The sequence below is a fragment of the Suncus etruscus genome, chromosome 6 (genome assembly GCF_024139225.1).
Source record: "Suncus etruscus isolate mSunEtr1 chromosome 6, mSunEtr1.pri.cur, whole genome shotgun sequence".
Lineage (NCBI taxonomy): Eukaryota > Metazoa > Chordata > Mammalia > Eulipotyphla > Soricidae > Suncus > Suncus etruscus.
In genome coordinates, this window is record NC_064853.1 from 135,373,980 (window position 1) to 135,401,618 (window position 27,639).

The 27,639-nt window shown below is 40.3% G+C and overlaps 1 protein-coding gene across 1 annotated transcript in view; it reads left to right on the forward strand.

Moving 5' to 3' along the window:
* Positions 1-27,639, forward strand: part of MCC (MCC regulator of WNT signaling pathway) — a 309,795-nt gene that overhangs the window by 183,239 nt on the left and 98,917 nt on the right. The window contains exons 3-4 of the mRNA XM_049775666.1: positions 4,748-4,887; positions 23,299-23,435. Coding sequence (XP_049631623.1) covers positions 4,748-4,887; positions 23,299-23,435 — 277 coding nt within the window. The remainder of the gene's footprint in view (positions 1-4,747; positions 4,888-23,298; positions 23,436-27,639) is intronic.

A 27,639-nucleotide genomic window follows, 5' to 3' on the forward strand; every position in this document is an offset into this window, starting at 1 on the left:
AGTAATAGGACACTTACTTGCCTTCCAAACATCTGCTCCAGATTTAATCTATCATATATGGTCTCCCCAGCCCCACCAAGTGTGAATCACGAGTGCAGAGCTAAATATAAAGGCTGAACACTATCAGGTGTGGCCTCACAAACAAGCAAAAAAACCCACATGGAAAGTTCTGTTTCATCATTCAAAAATGTCTCAGCATATTTACATTTGTAACTTAAAATTAAAATATTAGTCACTACAGGGGAACCCCCCTATTTTCTGTTTTGTTGTCATTGTTGTCACTTTGTTGTATAAACTTTGCTGGATTCATGTCCATAAATCACTCATACATGAAACTGTCCCTTCAGTGTGACTTAGTCTCAAGAAAGCCCCTGTGAAACAGAAGAGTGCCCAAATCCTCATCACAGTAAGCTTAGAAATTGCTGTCATAGGTAGTGGAAATGCAGAGTGAGTGGCGAGTCAATAGAATTGGTCTGGACCCGGGAACAAGGCCCAGAGGTAAGTCTTGCATTACCTACCAGGCAACCTATCCATAGCAGGATCATATCAGTGCAGGAAGGCACTGATCCTGCACAACATATCTTTGTCTTTCTCAGTGTCATCTCTGATTTCTTTCACTGAAGTGCCACATTCCTGAGGTTGGCACTTTTGCCATATTCTGCAGGTGGTGGCTTGTTCCCTCCTTTACTGTTTGTTGCTCAGATGGCAGTTGCTCCATTTTTTCTGACTCCACAGCTTGAAAAACCTCTGGGGTTTTTATTAAGCTTGGAGACCAGTGCTTCTGCATTCTTTGGTTGGGTGTGATGAGTGTGAACGGAAAAGAATAAAAGGTTTTTAATGAGATGCCCTGGGGAATGTGGATTTGTGCCTTTGTATCAATGAATCCTGAGACTCATTTTCCTCTCCATTCATCTGCAGATTCATTTTTGATCATTGTTTTTCAGTATTCATCTTTTATTGGGAGAAGAACCCTTAAGCTAGAATTCTGCCATCTTTCTCCTCCCCACAACACCCTACTACTTTCCATGTTTTTATTTCCCAAAAGAGAAATTCACTTGGAAGCTCTAGCTAGAGTTACTTTCAAGGTAGGTATCATAAGGTATCCACAAGGTTTTAATACATTATCCTAAACATTGTAGGCAATCTAAAGATATCAATTATTTATAGAGTAAGTATTAAATTATATAGACCTTTTACCATTTGAGAAAAAAACGCATGTGGAAAACAACAGGAGTTTGCCGTTAGCTAAAAGTGTTCTTCTCCCGTGTGTTCTTGTTGCTACTTTCCATGAGCTCATAAGTTCCAGATAAAGATCAAGTGCCTCTTTCCCTCTCCTTTAGCTGCATGCACTGTTCTGACTGAGTCATCAGCTCCCTGTTGTCTCCTGTCCTTACTCATCCCCTCAAGGCAGACTTCCCAATGAGACACAGAGACAAAGTTGTACCATACCAGCTATCATGTTCATATTATCTGGACATCAGCCATTCAGTTGGGGCAGCCCTCCAGGATATTACCTTTGAGGTGGCTGGTAACAATTTACAATTTACAACTAGCTTGGTAGTTAACAGTTGATTGTATACCTTTTCCCTATAAGCTTTGGCACATCAACATTTTAAATGAATGTACAGGTTTGCATCTACTTTAATAATGGTCTGTTGATCTGTAAAGACTGTGAAGCAGGGAGACTAAGTGGGGGGATGTGAGCTTATAGAGCTTTTGCAGGGCCATTTTACAGTCTTTTGAGCTCCTAAAAATTAAATATGAAAAATCAAAGAAGAGAAGCCAACCACATGGCAAAGGGGTAAAAATTGTATGGAGTATAGACAAAATTCAGGTCAGAAACCGGCATTGTCCTAGCATTTTTGTAGGTTTTTTTTTGTTTTTTGTTTTTTGTTTTTTTGCCTTTTTGAGCCACACCCAGTGATGCTTAGGGGTTACTCCTGGCTATGTGCTCAGAAATCGCTCCTGGCATGGGGGGCCATATAGGACACCAGGGAATCGAACTGCGGTCCATCCTAGGCTAGCACAGGCAAGGCAGACTCCTTACCCCTAGTGCCACCACTCCAGCCCGTTCTATTAAGATTTTAAGATCTAAAATTAGTGGCCTTCTTGAGAATATCAGTTCTATTTAAAAACATGTTTACATATTACACACACACACACACACACGTTTGAAAATGGGGTAAAAATCAAGAATAAAAACTTGTAAATATTCTATGGGAGGGAAAAGGAACAGAATTATGCTGTTGGTATGGTCCAGAAAAATATGCTGCATTTTCATTTATTGACAGAAATAGTCTACAACAGTGGTTTTATTTCATACATCTTTGCAGGCAAACAGGTGTAAAAAAAGACAATCATTGGTCTGAAACATTGTCATTTGTTACTTCCATTACTCCCTTTAAATGTCATGATCATGAGAGGAAAGTCTTTACTCTCTGGAATGTGTATTTATAGTCAAAAAGATTTTATTCTGTTTGGAAACTTTCGTGCAGATGTGCCTTTGTCCTTGCTTCTGAACCACTTAGTCCCTGCATCAAGCCTTGAGTAGCGATATCTGAGTTCTGAGTTGTCACTCAGAACTGTCCCTTGCATCATCTTTCTCTGGAAATAGCTGCTGTGTAATAAAGGTCTGGTGCAGCCACTAGGAAGTAGCCGCACTAAAACTTACTAAGCTATTCTTTTGTTGTGTTTTGTTGTTGGGGAGGTTGTTTGTTTTGTTTTGTTTTGGGGCCAGATCTAGTGGTGCTTAGGGGTTACTCCTGGCTCTGCACTCAGAAATAACTCGGGGTGGTGCTCAGGAGGCCCTACGGTTGGTTACTGGGGATCAAACCCTGGTCAGTGTGTGAAAGGCAAATACCCGCTGTGTGTATCACTCTGGGCCCTGAAGCTGTTATTGAGAGGCATGTTGATGAGCTGTGATTTGCATTAAGGTATTTGTTAAACTTGGCTAAGGACTTACATTTCTTTCCAAGAGTTGGGCTTGCTGTAGTTCTCTGCTTCTCTCTCAAGGCCTACTATCTGCCCTACTCTTGGATCACATTATTAGAAGTCAGGAATCTGGAAGGACATTGGATGAAGTGAATGAGAGATCTTCCTTTGCTTTCCTGCCACAGCCCTGAAAGCACAAAACTGCCAAATCTAGATACTGTTGACATTAGGGGTGCCTTGCTGGAAATGAAACTAAAATTCTTCTAATGTGAATGGGAGATGAATCAAGGCAGAGTGTAGTAGACAGGGTCAAAGGCTAGATTTCTACTCCATAGATTCCTGACTAGAGTTTTTATTATTATGTAAATGAGATAAAAGGCACAGTAATTGGTTGGGGAGTTGAAATCAGAGAGAAGTAAGAGAAGTGAACAGTTTCCTTAGGATTTAAAAAGTGACTAGGTTCCTTCAGATTTAAACTCTCATTTGTAATGGTATCTGCTGCCTCTAAGTCCTTCAGATGCTAAGGAAAGGAGCCCCTCGGCCTCTTTTGTCATTATTTCTGCAAAAGCAGACTTCATGACAGTGCGCTGCATTGTGTTTTATTCATCTCTAACACTTCCAAGTTATGCACTGTGTACTAGCCATTTGCCAGGTGCCAGGACTATGTTGTCAGTGTACTTGGCTCTTGCCTTCTAGAAGTTGCTACAAGGAAAGAATGGGAAGCAGAATTTGCAGAGTATCAGTAAAAATACTCTCAAATCACTTAAAATCATTTAGTTGGAAATGAACTGAAGCATATCCGAGCAAGTTTCAGCAGAAAATATATGTTAGTAAAAAACAAAAAGAACGTAGGAAGAAATCTTGAGGGATATAGGTGGTTGGAAGCTAGAGACACGCTTCAGAACTCTCAGTTTAGTGAAGCAGCTTTGGGCCCATTCACTCAGGATTTAGATTTTCAAAAGGAAACCAGCTTGTGCATTGGCTAGAGAGAAAAGACTTTTGGTCACTTGTGGGGAGAGAGGCTGGGAAATAAGGAGATTTCTGCAAGCTGGTCTTGAATATAAAAGAACATCTCTGTTTAGAGACTTGTGTCCCTGCTGTTTTGAGTGCAGGAGAAAGTCTCCAGGTCAAACAACCTTGTTTGACTGATAGTGCCACAAGCAGTGAGATTGCTATCTTTACATGCTTCCTGATTTAATGATGCCAGGGGCATTGCTAAGCTATCTTTACATGCTTCCTGATTTACTGATGCCACAGGCATTGTAACTGCTATCTTTGCATGCCATCCAAATCAATGATGCCATGTTCCTTGTGACTGTTGTCTCTGTATACTATCTTGTTGCTGTAATGTCTAAACTGTATTACCCACATTCTGTTTGCCACCTAAAGCTTACCCTTAAAAGCCTTGCCCCTACCTTCAATAAACAAAGCCTATTGCTCTGACAATACTTCCCTGTGAGTGGTCTGTGGCTCACTGTCTTCCCTCTCTTTCCTGAGTCCGGCCTGGAGGCCATGGGCTGGAAGAGAGCCTTACCCACCCTTGCATCGGCCTTGTCGGGGGACCTGGTGCCAGAACCCCACAGACAGTGCCATGAGTATGCATGGAGGGGAACTTTCCCAGAGAAGGTGAGCCCTAGAAAGGCAGATTCAAATGTCCCTAAGGACAAGTCAGCTGTTATAGTTTGCAAGTGAGCATGTATGTGAGTTTGGGGTAGCACACTCAAGGTTTAAGTTTTGGTGGTTTCAGACCAACATGGAATCACTTGTCTGTGAGGACATCAGTTCACGGGCACTTCGTTTTGTTCCCTTGATCCAGTGTGAGCAGTCCCATCTCATGAGAGAGCATGAGGATGTCCAGGAGCGAACAACACTTCGGTATGAAGAGCGCATCACAGAGCTCCACAGCATCATTGCCGAGCTCAACAAGAAGATAGCACGCTTGCAGGGCAGCACCAGGTAGGTACTTGACTCCACTTGCCACGGTCTCCGCCTCTCCGTGCTGTACTTTGGATCTTGGGGGTGACTTGGCCTCTATGAATCATACCAACATTTTGTTTGTAACTTAAACTTTTGTTCACCATTATAAAGTGCTTTCTCTTCATTTATTGACCACATCTTTTCTATTCCACAGTCTTTTCTCATTTTTATCCCCAGAATACTCCTGAAAGGTAGACAGGGTAGGATTTGTACTTATTCATTTAACAAGTTCTAAATTGGACCTTTCTATCTTCACAATCAGAACCCCCATCACCATTTTATTCACCAGGTTTGTTCTGATAGATGAACAGTGTATCTCCATTGGGGGTCTTGGGAGATGTGCAAACGTAACTTATTGCTGAACATCATGTATATCTCCAAGTACTCTGACAATACATTGTGTTTTTCTCAAGTGGTTCAACTAACATTGCCTCAGCCTCTTACAAACTCTTGGAGCAAGCTTCATGGAGAGACTACTTTGAATCTGCCTTTACTTAATTTTATTCCACAGAAGTTGCTCACAAGAATCCTGCCTTTAACTGACCTGACTCTCCTGTGTATTGGCATGGTTTGCTGTTCAGAAAAGACCTGTGCTCTAACTGACTCACTAAACTAAGGAGCTTTATGCCAAGAAAGCAAAGGAGAAAAGAAAAGCAATGGAGAAAGGATGTTATGTTTGCAAAATGTTTTATAGGCCACAATTAAAACACCTGTAGAGGCTGTTACTTTAAACTTTTCATTCTGGTGTCAGTGGATGAAAAAACTTTGGACATTCTTTGTTCTAGGCTTTCTGAGAGCCAGAGTAATGATGGGGCTAATTGCAGTAGAAATGATGAATCTCTGTTTTCAGGGCAAAAAATTATTTTAAAAAGTGCGCTGAGCTGAAGCCATACAGTAAATTTTATTTCAACTTAGAACTACAAGGTTTTACAGTTATTTTCTTGTCTTTGCAATTAGTAGGTTAGAAATGCATGTACAGAGAATTTTCTGACTAAATAAATCATTAAGTAGATCTAAAGGAGACTGACAGAATGAATATATTGACTAATTTGAGGGTTCTATTAAAGACTTTGCTGTTTGTTGGTTGGTTTGCTTGTTTGGGGCCCATTGTGCTCCTGGTTTATTCCTAACAGGGCTCACTCAGGAACCATATGCTGGGAATCAAATCCAGGTCAGCCATCAAGGCACGCACTTTACCCACTAGTGATACTTTCTATCTAAACCCATAAAACACGTTGCACTTTAAAATACTTGAAAATATAAAGGCAATGGACTCAATGAGTTGTTAAAAGCACGCACCACAAAACATCTGGAAAACTCAGTTTCAAAATAAATTGAATCTGATAGCCAAACTGCTTCATGTTAAAATACAGTGAGTTTCTCTGACCATACCATTTATAAAAATCAGGTAGCCTCTTAGGAAAAGCAAAGGAACATCTGCACAGGTGTCAGATTAGATTAGACCAATTTTATTTCATAAATGGGCAAACTCCTCCCTGAGAGAACTCCCTACTAAGTAAAGCATGGAGGAGCCAGAGTGGTGGCGCAAGCAGTAAGGCATCTGCCTTGTGCGCGCTAGCCTAGGACAGACCGCGGTTCGATCCCCCAGCATCCCATATGGTCCTCCAAGGCAGTAGCGATTTCTGAGCGTATAGCCAGGAGTAACCCCTGAGCGTCACTGGGTGTGGCCAAAAACCAAACAGAAAAAAAAGTAAAGCATGGATACATGTGCACCAGGAAGACAGGACTCTACTAGTCCACTGGGCTTCACTGAGAGGCGTCTCTCTTCCTAGGCCTCAGCACCATAGGGTTTGCCCTCTGGTCCTGAGAGGCTAGATAAGTTCAATATAGTAGCAGCCAGTTTGCCTGGATGAAATTAAGTGTTTAGCATATCTAAGGTTCACAGAATTAATTGTCGTATTAGTCAGACACAATTATTTTTTTTTTTTTTTCAGTTTTTGGATTTTGGGCCACACCTGGTGGTGCTCAGGGGTGACTCCTGGCCATCTACTCAGAAAAGCAATAGCTCCTGGCAGGCACGGGGGACCATATGGGACACCTGGATTCGAACCAACCACCTTAGGTCCTGGGTCGGCTGCTTACAAGGCAAACGCCGCTGTGCTCTCTCTCCTGCCCCATCAAACACAATTCTTTTCTTGAGAGATTCCTTGCCACTTTAGAGGGACCTGGCAATTTATTGGAATATCTGAAAAATCATTAGTAAGGAAAGGTTTTATCTAAGTTTTAATACATCTCTACTTGAGCAATTCTGAATTGCTCCAAGGCAGGGAGAAAACAAAGGTCTCATGTTTTATCTCAAGTCATAGTCAGAACCTGGGGCTTCTGGGGCAGTCCTAGAAAACTCTTCTCTGGTTTTAGCTAAAAGGATAATGTAGTCCAGAATCAGACACGAAAGGCTGCTTAATACCAGTGTAAATTGAATTCCCATCTGTATCACTCTCTTAGGTAAAAAACTAAGCATTTATAGGGGAAGGTGAAGGAGTGAGAATTTGAATGAAAATACTGGGGTTACCTCAAATGGATCCAAATACTTATGGTATATCAAATATATCAATGATCTGTAATTGTTATATGCAAATTATATCAAATTGAAATATTAATGCTTCATGACTACTCCCTTCTTTTGTTGTGTGAGGGTTTAGGGAGAGTGGGCTGGTGGCCACACCCAGCAGTACTCAGGAGACTTGGTGGTACCATGGATCAGACCAGGATAGGTCACATGCAATGCAAGACCTCCATTCCTTTAAAACTTGAAGCATCATGCTTCAAGAGGACGAATAGAAAATTGATCCTGGATAAAGACTCATTTATTTACATTACAAATACTTGTGGTGCTATATGTGGGGTTGAGACATAGGTGTTCCAGAATAGGGATGAACAAGTGCATTGCATTGTTGGGTTGATGATGAATTTATTGATATGACTATTCCTATTCCTATTAGTCCTATAGATACAGCTTTTAGCTCCCAAAGTTTGATTAATTCAAAACTGCGCATCATTGAGGACAGTAGGAAATAATGTGAAAATGCCAGAACTCCCCTAGAGTAAATTCAGGGATTTAGAAATGTTGGGTAAAACATGACATCATTGTGATTTAGGGTCTTTTATATAGTCACTTAAACTGTTGGAGTGAATATGTGCTTGATAATGCCTACATATCAATCAGAAGAATTGCAGTAGTCATAAAAATGGTTTTATCGGCAGAAAATTTTGTAAGTGGTTAATTAATCACATAACTAATATAAAGGGGCCACCTATTCATTTTTTTACTTGATTATTCACTTTAGTTAAAAATGACAACATGGGGCCAGAGAGATAGCATGTCGGTAAGGCATTTGCCTTGCATGCAGAAGGACGGTGGTTCGAATCCCGGCATCCCATATGTTCCCCCAAGCCTGCCGGGGGCAATTTCTGAGCATAGAGCCAGGAGTAGCCCCTGAACGCTGCCGGGTGTGACCCAAAACCAAAAAAATAAAAATAAAAACATGAAAACATAAACAACTCTAACCTGGTAAACTAAGATTTGACTTGTCATTTCAATGGAGAACTATGGCTCTTTTTTTAATAATAACTTTTTAATTAAATATCTGTAATTTACAATACTGTTAATGATAAAGTTTCATACATACAACATTTCAGCACTACAGCTTCAGCAGAGTCTGTGTTCCTCCTTCCCTCCCAGATAGTCCCTTGCTAAGTTCAGATCTTTTTATCAGTTCTCAGGTTCTGTTGTCTTTGAATATTCGTTATTTCTATACTGTGCTTCTTTATAGACCACATGACAGAGACTACTCTCTGTCTGTCTCTCTCCTCACTGGAATCATTCAGTGTGACACTGTCCAGTTTATCCAGGCAGTGTAAATTCCAGAACCAAGGCCTTTTCTCTAATTTCTAATTTCTCTAATTTCTAAGTTCCCAGAGTCTTTTTGTTTTTTGGGTTTTTTTTGGGGGGGGGGGTTTGGGTCACACCCGGCAACGCTCAGGTGTTACTCCTGGCTCTACACTCAGAAATCGCTCCTGGCAAGTACGGGGACCATATGGGATGCCGGGATTTGAACCACCGTCCATCTGCATGCAAGCCAAATGCCTTACCTCCATGCTATCTCTCCGCCCCACCCCCAGAGTCTCTTAAGTAAAGGGAAAACTATATAGAACTTTGCCACAAGTCGGTATATAGTTGGTCTTCCTTCTCCCCCCTTTCAAAGGGAATTATGGGAAATTATGCAGTGGAGCAAAGAGAGAGTCATATTCTGGGGTGATTATTGACCCTGAGCCACTAACTTCCAAGTGACTTGTAGTCTACCAGTCAGGGTGGGATTTCTGAAAGAATATGAATTGATAACTATAACAGAGTACTATTGATTGGGAAGCTTAAACAACACAAATTTATTTCTCCCATTCTTGGGAGGGAAAAGTCCACAATCCAGCCAGTTAGTTGAGTTTCATAGTGAGGGCTCTCTTCTTGGCCACGAGGTACCTTCCTGTTGCATCCTCACTTGGCAGGGACAGAGAGATGGGGCAAGCTCTCTGATAACTTTTCTTATAAAGACAATAATCCAATCATCCAGTAACCCTCTCGTGATTTCATGTAAAACTAATTATCTCCAGTGATTATATCTCAATATCATCACACTGAAGATGGGCCTCCACATATGAATTTGAAGCTGGCAGGTGGTATTATTATCTGAATCCATCTTACATAGACCCAGTCTTCAGTAATGCACCATCTGGAAGTATTTTTTTAGTGCCCTGGAGATATGCTCTCAACTAGCAGCAGCATATGGTGCTGCCTTTTCTATAGTTCCAAGAAATAAAGTAGAATAGACATCATTTCGGCACCTAAAAACTTATTTTGAACAAACTGTTGCTTATCATCAATGAGCTTTGATTTCCTAGTTTAGACATATTAGTTACCAAGAGATCTCTGCCTCTGCCAGAGATGAGTATAATTCCTTCAGCTACTCTCTGGCCCTTGGGGTAACATAGGCTATTGTACTAGGTTGAGTGACAGATGCTAGACTATCAAAGGGAAATTTTATTGTCTCTACATGTAGGGCAGAAAATATTATTTTTGTGGCTATGAAGTTCTCCACAATTTATCTCCTTGAAATTGCCCATAGAACACTTTGATACAGTAGAGAAACCTTATACAGGTTGAGTTCTGACTTTAAATTTCAAATAGAGCCAGAGAGATAGTAGAATAGATTAAGTGTTTTTCTTATATAAGTCTGGCCCTGGTTTGATTGTACACTGCATATACTTCCTTGGGCATGTCCAGGAATGATCCCTCAGCACAGAGCCAGGAGTAAGTCTGAGGATAGCCATGTGTAGCCATAAACTAACAAAACATTTTCAAGTAACTTCACTGGGTAAAGAATACTAGCCCACTAACGTGATGGCAAAAAGGAAGTAGGGATTTCTTTTCTTTTTATTAATAATTTTTATTTTGACCAAAGTGGATTACAAATCATTCACAGTAGTATTTTAGGTACATAGTGACATTGAATCAGGACATTCCCACCACCAATGTTGTCCTCCCTCCAGCCCTGTTCCCAGCATGCATCCCATATCGCCCTTCCTTTGCCCCCCACCCCCAAGCTGCTATTATCAATGGTCCCTTCTGTGTCTAGCTTATTGTAGATTGGGTATCGATTCTGTTGTAGTTGGCTTTGGATTTGGTGTTTAAATCTGATCATTTTTATTTCTACTCGATGTTCATACTACTGTTTGGTCTTGATGTCCTCCATTATTTCCCCCTCAACTTGTGAGGCAGAACAAGATGGTTCACGTTATTTGGTTCTGTTTGAAGGTAAGAAAAAAAAGAAAAGAAAAGAAAGGAAAAAGGGGGGGGGAGCAAAAATTCAAACAAGCAAAAAACGAAAGGAGTCCTTCTAGAGACTATAAAAATCAGTTTAAGAAAAGAAAGGGAGGGCCCGGAGAGATAGCACAGCAGCGTTTGCCTTGCAAGCAGCCGATCCAGGACCAAAGGTGGTTGGTTCGAATCCCGGTGTCCCATATGGTCCCCCGTGCCTGCCAGGAGCTATTTCTGAGCAGACAGCCAGGAGTAACCGCTGAGCACTGCCGGGTGTGGCCCAAAAACCAAAAACCAAAAAAAAAAAAAAAAAAAAGAAAGGGAAAAGGAAGGAAAACATAAAAATAATACAAAAGAATCAAACAAAAAAACAAAAACAAACAAACAACCTAAAGAGCACCACAGCAATAAAGACAACAACCAAACACTAACCACGGTCCTGAAATAAAGACGAATCAAAGCATAGGGAAATAAAAAAAAGGCAAAGAAAAGAAAAAAGCAAGCAACAACAGCTACAAAAAATTTTTTTTAATTTGTGCTATTTTTATTTGTGTATAGGCACAGTAAAAATTGGGGAGATTAGAAAGGGAATTCCCCTGGCCTAAGAGGAAGTAGTTATTTCTTTTTTTTTTTTTTGGGTTTTTGGGCCACACCCGGTGACGCTCAGGGGTTACTCCTGGCTATGCGCTCAGAAGTCGCTCCTGGCTTGGGGGACCATATGGGGCACCGGGGGATCGAACCGCGGTCCGTTCGAGGTTAGCGCAGGCAAGGCAGGCACCTTACCTTTAGTGCCACCGCCGGGCCCCATTATTTCTTATAGAAGAATAAGGTTACAAATATATCAATATAGCCACACTATAAAAAAAAAAGAAAAAGAAAAACAGACCTTTCATATTTTCTTGCTTTTTTTATAGATACAAAATTTACACATTTTCTTTATATTTACCTCTTCTTTTATATGAAGTATTTTTGTATTGGTGAAACATAACTTACTAACTAAATCACATATCTGAGTAGATTAGTTATTAAACTAGATCACTTAACAATGAATAAAACTGAAGAGACTCTTGGGTCACCTGTTCTGGTAAGGTGAATTCATTTATATGTGGATGAGGGTGATTGCAGAAACTGTGTCATATAAATATATAGTTGTCTCAAAGGCCAATTGTGGTAGACTGTGGTGGGTGGTATCTGACACTTGTAACTTCTCTCCGATCTCCACAGAATAAAAGAGGCTAGACAGGCTGAATTCCTGAACTAGAGCCCCTAGAATTTAAGAGACTACACACCCCAGGCATATATCCTTAGTCTTCTTTAATCCGTAGGCTACAGTTACAGGTTTTCCTTTTGTCAGTGAGATGCATTCAGGACCAACTAGTCTAGCATAAGTCCCCAAATTGATTCTTAGCTTGTTTTTTTTTTCTAAAATGCCTCTCATGCTAGCAAAATTAGCTCTGGTGTCCCTGCTGTGTCCAGGGATAATAATCAGCTGTATCCAGGAGATTTCAGCAGCCCCACTGTCATTCAGTTCTGCTGCTGAGTTCCTAGAATTGGTCAAGCCAACCCCTTCCCGGGATTGGCTAAAACTATTTTCTATACATCTCACTCTTTTCACATAATTTACTCAGCATTTGGTGGGGTTGGCACCACCAGCAGAACTTAATGTTTACCTCCAGTTCTGCTCTCAGAAATTACTTTTGGCAGGGGCCAGAGCAATAGCACAGTGGTAGGGCATTTGCCTTTCAAGCAACTGATTCAGGATGGACCTTGGTTCGATACCCAACCTCCCATATGGTCTCCTGAGCCTGCCAGGAGCGATTTCTGAGTGCATAGTCAGGAGTAACCCCTGAGCGTCACCGGGTGTGACCCAAAAACTGAAAGAAAAAAGAAATTTAAAAAATTAAAAAATAATAAAATTAATTTTTATTTTTTTATTTTTAATTTAATTAAAATTTAAAAACTAAGAAATTACTCTTGGCAGACTTGAGGGACATATGGGATGCCAGGGATCAAATCCAGGTAGGCAGCTTGCAAGGCAAATACCCTACCCACTGTCTGTGCTATCGCTCTGGCCTCCAGTTCAGAGCATTTTAAGTACAATTTACTGCCTTCCCAGAATTGGCTACATGCCTCCTGTCCCCACCTCTTAGAATTAACTAATCTATAGAGAGCAGAAACTTCCCACCTAAGCAGCCTAGAGATAACACAATTAACTCCCCAAGGATATGGGATATAGAGCTGGATAGATAATACAGATGGTAAGACACTTTGCCTTACAAGAGGTGACCTATGTTCTATCCCTAGCATTCCGTATGATCCCTGGATCACCACAGGTAGTGATCTCTGAACTTAGAGAAGGAGTAAGCTCTGAGCATCACCAGATATGTCCCCTCCCCCCAAAAGAAGAATATGGGATACTCGTTCTTTAGAAGCCTCCACTGAGTCCCTCTGACCAGTGTACTCTCATTTAATAAACTCACTGTGCTCTCACACAAACTGTCTCTCTCCTGTTTTGTCACCCCACCCTTTCCTTCAGATCCAGAAAGCCCAGGCTTGAGCTCCTTCCCTTTCATTTTCTATGAAGAAATTTAAATGTCTGAACACATTGGGTCCAGGTTCAAGATTCTTGTCCTAGTCAGACCACCATGGTGGGAGCTAACGTCCAGGTTTGAGATGGCATGAGATCCCGTGCTGTGCGCCACGCTCTAGCTCCATCAGCACCTAATGTCCTCTATCCAGCCTTATCCAGCATCTCACTTCTGATGGTTTTGCAAGCTCTGAATTAAGTCCTTTCTGCTTAAAACACCCTGTGGAGTTTGTTTTCCTGAAAACTGCCTGAAGCATCTATATTTCTTTGTAAGCATGATAGAAAATAGACAGGTAGCTGGCTTCTAAAAAGTTTATTCATGAATACTTTAAATAAATTGGATATATGACACAAAGTCTTGTAATTTTTTTCTTTAATGGCTTATTATGTATGGCTCTTCTGTTGTTTGTTTGTCTTAGGGTCACACCCAGCCACTCCCAGGAGTTATTCCTGGCTCTGCGCTCAGAAATAAGAAAGGAAATGAAAAATATACATCAGCCACTTTGGATCTGTGGAGAGAAAAGGGTGTCTTATAATAATTTAATTAAAATTTAATTATCTGGTAAATCATTGCTAAAACATTAATACATTTTTGGTTTGGGGATTACACTGACTGTTTCAGGATTTACTCCTGGCTCTTCACTTAGGGATCATTCAAGCAAGGCTCAGGAAACCATATGGGATGCACCTGGGGTCAAACCTGGTTAGGCTCTTGCAAGGCAAGCTTCCTACTATCTCTCCAGCCCCTTTTTTCCCCCACCCCTCTCCAGCCCTTTTCTTAGGAAATTAAAAATTAGACATTTTGTTCCCCAAGAAGTTTCTCTTTTTTTCCAAAGCTACCCATAACATCAGCTATTCATGCTATTTGTCACGAATGTTATATATTTTCTATTTTGTTTTGACTGACTGACTCTTAACTCCAACATTTTGCAAAATCTTTTTTTACTATTTGAATTGTGTATCTCCCTCCCCAATTGATATGGTGAAACCTTTACCCTTAATTGAGATAATGTTTGGAGATGGGTCCTCAGGGAGGTAATTCAGTCAAGTGGAGGTCATGAGGATGGATGGTCTTCTCATGATGGGATTAGTAAATGATCTAATAAGACATCAAATTCTTATTGGCTCTTTCTGCCTTGTAAGGACACAGAAAGAAAGCAGCCACCTGCCTGCCAGGAAGAGAGTCGAGACTAAAGGCATCATTAAGGAGGAAATGTCACTGTCCATACAAATGGAAGCAGAAATAAATAATTGGGATTACATAAAACTGAGAAGCTTCTACACCTCAAAGGAAATAGTGACTAAGATACAATGGCCACCCACAGAATGGGAGAGATTATTTACCCAATACCTATCAGATATGGTGCTAATATCTAAGATATACAATGTACTGACAGAACACGGAAAAAAATCTAACTCCATCAAAAAATGGAGAGAAGAAGTGAACAGACACTTCCTCAAAGAAGAAATACAAATGGCCAAAAGGCATATGAAAAATGCTCCACAGCACTAGTTGTCAGGGAGATGCAAATGAAAACAACAACGAGGTACCATCTCACGCCACATAGACTAACACTCATCACAAAGAAGAATTAGTGCTGGTGGAGATGTGGGGAGAAAGGAACCCTTATCACTGCTGGTGGGACTGCCATAGAGTCCAGCCTTTATGGAAAACAATATGGAGAGTCCTCAAAAACTGGAAATTGAGTTCTCATATGATCCAAGAATACCACTTCTAAGGATGTGTCCTAGGAACACAAAAACACAATACAAAAATGCTCTCTGCACACCTATATTCATTACTATTTACAATAGCCAGATTCTAGAAACAACCCAGATGCCCAACAACAGATGAAGAAACTGTGGTATATATACACAATGGAATACTATGCAGCAGTCAGGAGAAATGAAGTCATGAAGTTTTCCTATACATGGATGGACATGGAAACTATTATGCTGAGTGAAATAAGTCAGAGGGAGAGAGATAGGCACAGAATAGTTTCACTCATCTTTAGGATTTAAGGAAAATAAAAGACAGTATGGAAATAATACCCAAAGACAATAGAGATAAGGGCTGGAAGGACCAGTCCTTAATATGAATCTTACCAGATTCATACACACACAAGATTCATGCACTCACAAGATTGGTGAGTGCAGTTAGAGAAATAACTACACTAACAACTATCAAGATAGTGGTAGTAAGTAAGAGAAATAAATTAGGAGGAAGAAGATAGGTGTCATTGCTGGCAGGAAGGTTTCACTGGTGAAAGGGGGTATATTTTTTTACCCCCTCCTTCAAGGGGGTGTACTTTTTATGACTGAAACACAACTTCAAACATGTTTGTAACCATGGCACTTAAGATATTATAAAATAAAAAGAGAAAGACATACAGAAGCTGCAGGAAAAAAGCTCCCTGGAACGCAGCTAGAAGAAAAAAAAAAAAAAAAAAGAAGAAGCCCTTGTGTGTTACCTTGCCTTCAGGGTTGTAGCCAAAGTTCATCAAGGGGCTGAACAGTTAATATACAGGCAATGTACTTTTCTTGCAAATGGTAAGCACCCCATAGGGACAGACTCCTGATCCCTGCCAGGAGCAATCTCTGAGCACAGAGCCAGGAATAAACCCTGAGCACTGTCAGATGTGTCTTTCAGTTTATGTCTCTCAGTCTCTCGTCCCCACACACAAAACACCAAGTTTGTCCATAGAGAATAAATTCAATAAATTCCTTTTGCTTAGGCTAGCCAAACAGACTGTATTTTGTTACAGAAAACTGAGCTAAGACTTTTTTAATTCATCAATGATTACTTTTTTCAATGTTCAGGATTGAATCCAAGGCCTCAGACATGCAAGAATGTGGCCCTGGAATTGAGTGTCCTCACCCCTATCCCAATATTGATTATTTTTAAAGAATGAAGCAAAGTGATTTTTTGTTAAACTTTCTTAGATCTGAAGAGAGAGGGACATATGTGTTCAAAAGAGAACATGCTTGTTATGTATGTAAATATTTTAGGGGATTACTATGTTACTCACCCTAACCTGATTGGTGATTGTGCCCTACCCTAGGGTGTGACCTGGCATTCTGATTCCATCCTAGGGTGGTACCTGATTCTGCTTCCACCATTGGTTGGTATCTGATCCCACCATTGGGTGGTACCTGATTCTGGGGGATAAAAACAAGGGTCTGTGGAAGGCCGGGGCTTTTTTGCTGGAACGGAGGCTGAGTCTTGGGACTTCAGTCTTGTCCACCGAATAAAGCTAATATTTCCACAAGCCTGACTGTCTGCGAGCTGTTTACCCACCGTTTCACCTCAGAACCATCGGCTAGACAGGGTGGCAGACGCGTGCTCCGAGCTGGAAGAGAAAGGCCTCATCCTCCATCCCTCTATCAGTCAACCTCTTCAGGGACTGACTTGCAACAATGCGCTTCTTTTCCAAACTAGAAAAAGCAAAGAGAAATAGAGACAAGCAAGCAAAATGCATGTTCAAAGGAGACCACGTCTTAAAAAACCACCAAAGAGCTTTTAACTGAAAAATCCGTGGGCATTTTCCTCTTCGTCCTTGTCCTCCTCCTCTTCATCTTCTTCCTTCTCCACCTCCCCCTTTTTCTCCTTCTTATTTCTTTTCTTTTATTATTTATATCTTTTTGTGGGCATTTCTTATCTGTGGCTCTTTTCCAAACCATTTGACCCCAATTTCCCCATGTTCTTCTTAGATCATAGATTCCTGTATCTTCTCTTTTGTGTACTACTGTGTTGTTGCTACACACACACACACACACACACACACACACACACACACACCCCTAAATGCGCTCCTGTATCTTCTCTTTTGTGTACTACTGTGCTGTTGCCACACACACACATAAACACACACCTAAATGCAATTCTTTGTTTTACATCCACAGGTCACTGAACTTGTTTGTGAAGTGTCCTCATATGGACACTGGGGGATTTTTTTCAGACTCTGTCTACTCTAATCTGATATTGTCACTGAAATTTTCTGCCTGCACCATGACCCTGATATTTCTCCTGAAATTGTCCACAGTTTGACCTGTGTGCTGTGTCTTTGTGTCCATCTTCACTGTGGCTAAATGTGAATGAAACACAGAGTAACCAAAATCTATCTCTGAGTAAATCCTGTTTTGGTTCATTTCTAGCCTAAAAAAGTAAATCTAAATGACAGGAGCTGAAGAGATAGTTCATGGGTAGAATGCTTACCTTGTACATGACAAACATAGGTTTAATTTCCAGCATCCATCACCAAGCCTCACCAAGAAAAACCCTGAGTAGAGTCAGGAATCAGCCCTAAGCACTGCCAAGTATGGCCCAAAAACAAAAACAGAAAAGTCTGAATGAGAGTCTAGCTGTGTAAAGATTGAAGATTTTCTTCTTGAAAGACTATTTAAGCCAGAGAAATAGTACAAGGTGCCTTGAACCACATATGGTTCCTCCACATATGAACCACAAGCAGAGATCTCCAGGTAAGCCATGAAAAACCACCAGGTATAGTTTCTTACCCAAAAATGTACCCTAAACATGTATTAATTAATTCTCCCTTGGCCTGTATGTGAGAATTCTCATGTGAGAATCTGCTGAGAATTTTATGTTGTTTCCACTGTACTTGAGACCTTGTTTGTGTCTTACTGTTGCTTTTCCTTTTGGTCCTTACCATTTATTTTACAATGTCCTTTGTATTGTTCTGTTTGAGTTAGTTGGCATGCTTGAGTTAGTTGGTATGATGTTCACTCTATCAGGCTTCCACCATTATATCAAGTTTCCACTTCCATTGATTTGTAGCCACTGTCACTACCCTGTGAAGCCTTTTTATTTAGCAAGGGATATGGGTAGAAATAAATTGTGAATTCTGTTGGAGGAGTCTAGATCTTTTGTGAGATCTTATGGGTTTACAGTGGAGAATTTGAGTGTGTAGGATGAGTGAAGAACAGGTGCGATCTTTGGGGGGGTGACTGTGGCCTACAGAGCTGGAGTGTGGAGTGTGGAGAATGCCAAGCAAGGCTCAGAAGGAGGGAATCTGTTTCTGAGTTGAGGCACTCAGGGTATGAGAGGGCATGTGCTTTGAAATCATCTTCAACTGAAGAATGAAAACAATTAGAGGGCCTGGTTATAGAGGGCCTGAAGAACATGTGTTAGGACTTAAGATGATATGCCAGATCTCACACGTTTGCTTTTACCTCTAATTACTATTTAATTTGTCTACATCTACATGCATTGCTTTGTACTTTAATATACATATGGTCACCAAGAGAAGAAACCATAATAAATAGATAAAAGTCAATTTGTAATGATTGATATGTTATTATCTTTTCTTCATCTAGTAGAAGACAATCGTATGCACCATTAGTGAGTATCATACTCAGTGGTACATATGGGACATTTCTCTTGGCCTCTAAAGGAGTTCTTTTAACAACTATTTCAAAACTGGTTTCAAGGCTATGAATTCCCTAAGCTGTTGCCTGTCCAAGAAACTGTAGAGTTCATTGAGTTTTTGTACTATATGCATCCATATTCTTTTGGCTCATAACATCTCATTTGATAGATCTTCTGTACATCTTATGGCCTTTACTTTTGTATGCAAAAGTATGTATTTTTTGATCTTTCAGTTTTTAATAGTACATCTATATCTTTGGATTTTTGTCATTTTGAGTATAATGTACCCTGGCGTCTACTTTTTCTGGGACTCTTCAGACTTCTTCAATCTCAGTCAGTGCCTATTATCCTCTATTCTGGGAAGTTCTTATTAATTATTTCTTTTTTATAATTTTTATTGAGACCGATGTGAATTACAAATCTTTCACAGTTATTTCAGGTATATAATGATAGTGAATTAGGACCATTCCCATCACCACTGTTGACCTCCCTCTGCCATAGTTCCCAACATGCCTCCTGTATCTCCACCCTTAGTCCCCTGGATTGCTAGTGTAACGTGTCTCTTTTGTGTATAGTTTGTTATAGTTTGGGTCTCTTGATTCTATTGTGGTTGACTTTGATTTTGGTATATAGGTTTGACCATTTTTTATTTCCATTCAAAGCTCCCAGACTGCTTGACCCCTGGGTCCCATTTACTTAATTTTTTTTCTCAGTTTGTAGGAAGTCATAAAAATTTGAGGCAGGACAAAATGATTCATGTTCTAGGTTTCTGTAAAAAAAAAAAAAAAGTGAGTGGGAGTCCTGTCTAGAAGCTATAAATTAAATTAAAAGAAGAAAGAATAAAATAAAATATTCATTAATTAAAAATTTAAAAATGGGACGCAGATGGGCAAGGTATTTTTGTTGTTTTTTGTTGTTTTTTTTGTTGTTGGGGTTTGTTTTTCTGTTTGTTTTTTGTTTTTGTTTGTTGTTGTTTGTTTTTTTTTTGCATAGGCACAGTAAATATTGGGGAATTTAGAGAGGAAATTTCCTTAACCTAAGAGGTACAGGGTGTTTTTACCCTTGAAGCTTACTGTCGTGAGACTGACTACAGGCTCCAGGCATGTTCATTGTGAAACCCAAGGTCTTTTTTTATGGTGCCAGAAAACATTCTGCTCAGTCATGGCTGTCAGTCTTCTGTAATTAGAGATCTTGTTTTTTTGCACAGATCCTGTGGCAAAACCTAGGAAAGAGTCTTTCTTTATGGTCCCAGGAAATGTTCTGCTCAGTCGCGGTTGTTGTAGTCAGCCTTCCGTTATCTTGGTTTTTGCACAGATTCTAGGACAGAGGGTCTTCAGATAGGTAGTATAACCTGCCCTTAGATCAAGATTGTTGCTGTTTCCTCATCATCAGGTGTCATATGAACCTACCCTGGCTCAAGTTGGTGCCAATGTGGTATTAGGAACTCAAGGGTGCAGGGGGAGGGAGGCTGATTCCTGATGCTGGTGCAGGGAACTGTACCAGTTCTAAGGTTGGGATCTGGGATTTGGGTTTGGATGGTCAATGTCTGATCACTTAAGTTCTAAGTCAAGTCCTCATGACAAATGTTCAGGGTAGAAGGTGCCCCTGTAATATAAAATTTATGGGTTCTTATTCCTATTAGATAAGAACTTGTTTTTATACATAAGATTTACCCATTTAGTATGCCTATGCAAAATGAAACAATGTCATATTATATTATTAGTGCTTTTGTGAGTAAAAATGACAAGCTATACAATTTCTGTGCCCTGATTTTGACCTGAGCTCTTCTCCCAAGCATGACTTTTATTAAAATGTCTTACTAAGCAGAACTAAAACAAGAAGAAGAAAGAAAGAGAAAGAAAGAAAGAAGGAAGGAAGGAAGGAAGGAAGGAAGGAGGGAGGGAGGGAGGGAGGGAGGGAGGGAGGGAGGGAGGGAGGGAGGAAGGAAGGAAGGAAGGAAGGAAGGAAGGAAGGAAGGAAGGAAGGAAGGAAGGAAGGAAGGAAGGAAGGAAGGAAGGAAGGAAGGAAGGAAGGAAGGAAGGAAGAGAGAAAAGAAAAAAATCAAAGAAAAGGAAAAGGGATGGAGGAGGCTACCTCTACATATGGAAATAAATACACTAAGAGTTATAACTGTTAAGGAAATAAACATACAAAGAAAATATCAATATCCCCATTAAGTCTTTTGAGATAGTCTGTGGGGTGGGGTGGGGGTTAAGATCCAGGGCACATTTTTGTCCTGCACCATGGTCTTATGGAGTCTTAGAAAAGGTTTGCAGCAGTAAGGGATCAGGTAGTGTCTTTGAGCTGGGGATCCCTCTAGAGCTGAATACGGTAGCAAGCAACAGTGTACTTAATGATTTCTTATACCGTTGTTCTTTATTACATTTGCCTTTCTTTTTTCTTCAGAGCCTCCAGTAATTCCGATATTGTTCCTTTTGAACTCATTCTGTAGTTCTCTAAGGCATATTTATTTCTCTCCATACTATTTTCCACCTTCTGCTCTTTCCTAGCAATTTTGTCCTTTGTATCTTCTGCTCTGATCCTGCTCTTTCCTAGAGTTTTTTTGTTTGTTTGTTTGCGTGTTTTTGTTTGGGGGCCACACTCGGTGATGCTCAGGGGTTATTCCTGACTATCTGCTCAGAAATCGCTCCTGGCTTGGGGGACCATAAGGGACGCTGGGGGATCGAGCCACGGTCTATCCTATGTCAGCCGCTTGCAAGGCAAACACCCTACTGCTGTGCCACTGCTTCAGCCCTCTTCTGTTGAGTTTTTTATTTTTACCTGCTCTGCCCTTCATTTCTCTCATATCTGATTATAGTAGTTTTTTTCATTTTTACTCTTATACTTTCTGTGCTTTGCTGACTACCTGTGCTAAAATTTCTCAGAGTTCATTGATCATCATAGTTCCCTTCATGCATAGGAATTTGTTCATAGTTTTTGTTTTTACAATAGTCCGGTCCTCCAACAGTCTGAGGGACAGTGAACTGGCCCCTTGTTTAAAAAGTTTGAGAACCACTGTGCAAGTCAATCAATGTAATACATCATAGCACTAAAAGGAAAAATAAAAATCATGTGATCATATCAGTAAATACAGAGAAAAGATTTGACAAGATCTCACAACTATTCATGAATTAAAAAAAACTAGCAATAAAATGGAGGAAATTGAAGGAAGTTTTCTCATAATAGTTAGAGCCATTTACCACAAACCCACAGCAAACATTTTTCTCAAAGGGGGAAACAAGATCAGGCACAATTCTTACCCTTCTATTCAATATAGTACTAAAAGTTCTTGTCATTGCAATTTGGCAAAAAAGATATTTAGAACATCAAAATAGATGATAAAAAAAAAGCCAACATCTATTTGGGGATGACATGATACTAAGAAAGTCCTAAAGATTCTACAAAATAGCTTCTAAAAGCAGTAGTAATCGGCAAGCTATAAAATCCACACTCAAAAGTTCATTGCTTTTCTGTATGCAAAAAGTTAAAAAGAAAGAGAAAAAATTTTAATAGTCCTACTTATAAATGTGCCTCAGAAAATTTGGTACCTAGGGATTAGCTTAACAAAAGAGATGAAATCAGATGGTGGTTCAAATCCCGGCATCTCATATCATCCCCCAAGCCTGCCAGGAGTGATTTCTGAGCGCAGAGCCAGGAATAACCCCTGAGCACTGCCAGGTGTGACCCAAAAATAACAACAAAAAAAAAAAAAAGAAAAGAAAGAAATGAAAGACCCATACAAAGAGAACTACAAAGCACTGCTAAAAGAAATAAAAAAATACATGAGGATAGGAAACACACCCCTGTTGATGATGGACTGGGAAGGATTAATATGGTAATTATGACAATATACCCAAAGCATTATACAGGTTCAGTGCAGTCCCTTGTAAGACTAAAACTCAACTATCAATAATTTCTTAAATTATAATTCTTTAACAAAATCAATAAATTAAAAAAGTACTTTCAACAATTTTTAAAGAAATTGATGAAACAGGGCCAGAAAGGTAGGGTGTTTGCCTTGCAGGCAACCAAATAAGGACAGACAGTGGTTCAAATCCTGGCACCCCATGTGATCTCCAAGTCTGCCAGGAGCAATTTCTGAGCACAGAGCCAGGAATAACCCCTGAGCACCACTGGGTGTGACCCAAAAACCAAAAAGAAAAAAAAAATTTGATCAAACACTCCTGAAATTCATATAGAATAATCTTCCCTCTCCCCATATAGCCAAAGCAATCCTAGGGGGGAAGGTGGGGGGCATCACTCTCCCCAGCTTCAAACTGTACTACAAAGCTGTAGTAATTAAAACAGCATGGTAATGGATTAAAGACAAACTCTCGGATCAGTGGAATAGAATTGAGGGTCTTTTATCCTTAACGAAGATAAGTTTCTGGTAAGCTTAAAGAAGCATCTTGTCCTTAATGTATGAACTTGTTCAAAGAAGCAACCTTTTAGTTTCTCATTGACCATCTGTTTTGTCCAGAACAGAGTCCTGGTAGATGTGCCAAGCCAGGTGATCCTTCCATTTTCTCTCAGAATGTCTTTATCAGGTGATCCAGGTGATAACTGACTTCTTTTTGGTGTCAGGGAAGAAGATGAGTACTCAGAACTTCGATCAGAACTCAGTCAAAGTCAACTTGAAGTCAATGAGGACTCTCGAAGCATGGATCAAGACCAGACCTCCATCCCCGAAAATCAGTCCACTATGGTGACTGCTGACATGGGTGAGTCTGCTCGCCATTCCATGAAATATGGTATTTGGTTTCAGAATTATAATAGGAGTTTAGAAACATGAATTAAAATTTAATTATGGAGCCTTTTGCATGCATGAAAAGCAAATATATGTATTTACTTCTTTATGTCTTATGTTGGTAAAAATTAAAACAAAGAATTGAATTAGCTTTCTGAGGTTTCTGATTCAAACATATTATCTCTATTTGAAAATTCAGAAAGTTAGGTACTAGTTAAAAAAAACTTGTTCAGGGACTGGAGTGAGATTGCAGCAGATAGGGTGCTTGCCTTGCATGTGACCATTCCAGGTTTCATCCCTAGAACCCCATACAGTCTCCCAATATCCACCAAGAGTGATCCCCGTCCCAATATCCACCAAGAGTGATCCCCGAGCACAGAGACAAGAGTAGCCTCAAGCATCAGCAAATGTTCCCACAAACCAAAATAATTCATGATTAAAAGTAAAAATTTGTTAGCAATAATATATCAGTTATGATGGTAAGAAGGGAAGAAAGGAGCAGGTAACAACACATTACAAAGGAGGAACTACTGGGTTTTAGCAACTGTTTGGTCAGGTGGATTCTGGACCAACTTCTCCTAATGACTCAGACTCTTTTTTTTGTTTTTGTTTTTGTTTTTAGGTCATACCCGGCAGTGTTCAGGGGTTCCTCCTGGCTCTGCGCCCAGAAATCGCCCCTGGCAGGCAGGGGGGACTATATGGGATGCCGGGATTTGAACCACCGGCCTTCTGCATGCAAGGCAAACGCCCCACCTCCATGCTATCTCTACAACCCCTGACTCAGACGCTTTATAAGTTTCTTTTTTTTTTTTTTCCATTGAGGAGCTGAAGCAATAATAGAGCAGATAAAGTGTTTGCCTTGCATGTAGTCAACTTGGGTTTGATCCCTGTCATCCCATGTGGCTCTCTAGCTTGCCAGGAGTGATTGCTAAAAGTAATTGCTTTTTTAAAAAGTAATCACTAAGGGCCCGGAGAGTTAGCACAGCGGCGTTTGCCTTGCAAGCAGCCGATCCAGGACCAAAGGTGGTTGGTTCGAATCCCGGTGTCCCATAGGGTCCCCCGTGCCTGCCAGGAGCTATTTCTGAGCAGACAGCCAGGAGTAACCCCTGAGCAACGCCGGGTGTGGCAAAAAAAAACAAAACAAAACAAACAAAAAAAAAAGTAATCACTAAAAGTGATTGCTAAAAGCCAGGAAGTAACCCCTGAGCACTGCTGGGTGTGGCTTAAAAATAAAAAATAGAAGAAGTTTTTAATTGGATTGCCATGAGGTGGTTACAAAGTTGTTTGTGATTGAATATGAGTCATGTATGATTGAAATACAGTTCTAACACTTAACCCTTACCAACACACATTTCCCACCAATGTCCCAATTTTCTCCCCTCTTAGCCTTCTTCTGTATCAGGTCTCCCCTTACTCTCCCCCCTCTTAGGCACTATGTTCTGTAGTACTTTTACTGGAAGGATATCATGTATATCAATTTAACAGCCTGTGTGATTAGGAGAAATTTTGAAAGCTGGATTAAGAAATGAGTTAGGGGAATAGAGAGATAGTACAACAAGCAAGGAGATTGCCTTGTTCCAGACACCCTGGTTCAACCCCTGCCATTTCCTATGGTCTCTGAGCCACGTTAGAAATGAACCAGGAGTCGGGAGTAAGACCTGAGCACTGCCAGGTTTGACCTCAAAATAAAAACAATAAAACAAAACAAACAAACAAACAAACAAAATGAGTTAGGACACAGGTAAGTTATTTTAGAGGTAATACAGAAATTCATATAAATATAACTGGCATTTATGTTTTAAACTTCAGGTCATGATCCTGTAATATGAAAAATAAAATATTTTAAGTAAAATCAGACTGGGGTAAAAAATTAAGGTATTTTATGAAAATTATTTGTTTTTTATTATGCAGCAAGTTACCAAATGAAATGTTCCACTTTGAGTTGTGGTCAAAATACAAAACCACCAGTCTACTTGAAGATACCTCACTGGGTCTTTGGTGATACAGAGGTTGAAGATATGAACTTTAAAGGCAGAGGCCAGAAAGATAGTACAGCTGAGGCTGTACTTGCCTTGCATGCAGTTGACCTCGTACCTTATATATTCCAACAAGCCCCCCAGAGTGATTCTTGAGCACAAAACCAGTGGTAAACTTTGAGCAGAGCTGGGTCTGATCCTGGAACAAAACAAACCAAAGCTAAAAAAAACAACTCTGAAGTCAATGAGGTATTGAGGCTCCTCTCCTCAATAGGCTGTGGATTCAAAAAAAGGGAGGTGCACCATATTTTAGGAATGGTTTACCTCTAGAGATAGAAAAATGAGGAAAAGGAGGAGTAAGTATAGTAATATTTGTAGAACTTACAATTTAGAATTATTAGCCTACAAAAATGCTGTAATATTGAGAAACATAGTAAACATATATATAAGTGCTATAACATTGTGTATATCAAACTTGTAAATATAAATTATGTAACAGTGTATATACATATTATATCACACATTTATATATTTATAAACCTATGAGGAAAGAGAATAGAAGGAAAACTAATTAGAACTTAAAATTTAGTTGGGAAGATACTGCAATTAAATAGTATGCATTTATATTTCATTGTAAACCTATATATGTAACATTAAGAAACATAGTACCATGAGATGATACTATTGGAATTTCATTCTACTGTGGAGTTTCAGGATAGCTTTGTCTGGTAAGTGACATTTCACCTGAGATGCAAAAAGAAATTAGGAATTAAGCTGATCAAGGAGCTGAGAGTAGGTAAGGATATATTCAAGAAGGTAAAAGTTAAGAGCTGTAGTGATAGTACAGTGGGTAGGACACTTGCCTTGCATATGACCTGCCTTCAAGAAAGGCACCGAATAATTTTTTCTGAAAAGGAAACAGTTGGTCATCAAAAATAAAAAGCCTCTGATGAACCTCTAAAACTCTTTGCTTTACTGACTTCCTTAAACTTTTGAGCAACAGTTTCTTTGTGTTGTATACGTGTGCATTTCCAGAGTTCTTCAGGGACCTAGCAGAGGCCACGGTAGCAATGGGTCAGTTAGCTAAAGCTAGAGTTAAATAAAGAGCAACGTGCCAGGGAGGCTGGGCAGAACAGGCTCCTACAGGGAAGAATGGCTGTTTCCTGTTCGACAGGGAACAGATATAAAAAGTATTTTGATGCAGCAAAGAGTTGCATACAGAGTGATAGCACAGCAGGTAGGGCATTTGCCTTGCATGTGGTCGACCCAGGTTTGATCTTCAGCATCTTATATGATCCCCCTAGCCTGCCAGGAGTGATTCATGAGTGCAGAACCAGGAGCAACCCCTGAGTGCAGCCATATGTGGCAAACAAACAAACAAACAAACAGTGGTGTATGTACATCATCTTATGTCAGACAAAAGTGGACTGAGGGGCCAAAGCGGTGGCGCAGCAGTAGGGTGTTTGCCTTGCACGCGTTGACCTAGGACTGACTTCAGATCCCGGCATCCCATATGGTCCCCCAAGCCAGGACCGATTTCTGAGCGCATAGCCAGGAGTAACCCCCTGAGCATCACCGGGTGTGGCCCAAAGAAACAAACAAACAAACAAACAAACAAAAAAGTGGTTTGAAACTAGGGATATCTATCTCTTCAGTCCTTGCACTTTAACTTCTAGCTCATACTGTCTCCCTCAGACTTAATGGAACCCGGGCCCAGATTATAGCACATACTACCCACCAGTTTAACCTCAGGCCAAAATCCTGTGTGCTGACCTGCATCATAATCTCTTTCCCAGTGGCCCCAAGCTTCTGAATTCAGGCTGTCAGATCATTGCAAGCCACTGGGAAGTTCCAGTCTCCACGAGTTGCTGTAATCACATTGATCCCTCCATTTATTTCTCTGAAGTTAATTTTGTGGTTCTTCCTGCAGCTAAATTTCTTATTTCAGGAGCCTGGAAAATAGTATAGGGGTTAAAGTGCTTGCATAACGCTGACTCCAGTTTGAATCACTAGTACCACCTTTTCTCCAAGCACCACCCAGAGTGATCCCAGAGCACAGAACCAGGAGTCACCCCTGAGCATTGACGAGTATGGCCCAATAAACAAATTCAAATCTTCTTACTCCAATAAGGTTGAGAAATACAGGAATACATTCATAGAAGTAGGCCAGTTATTCTTGCTATGTGACTTCCTGGGGCTCCT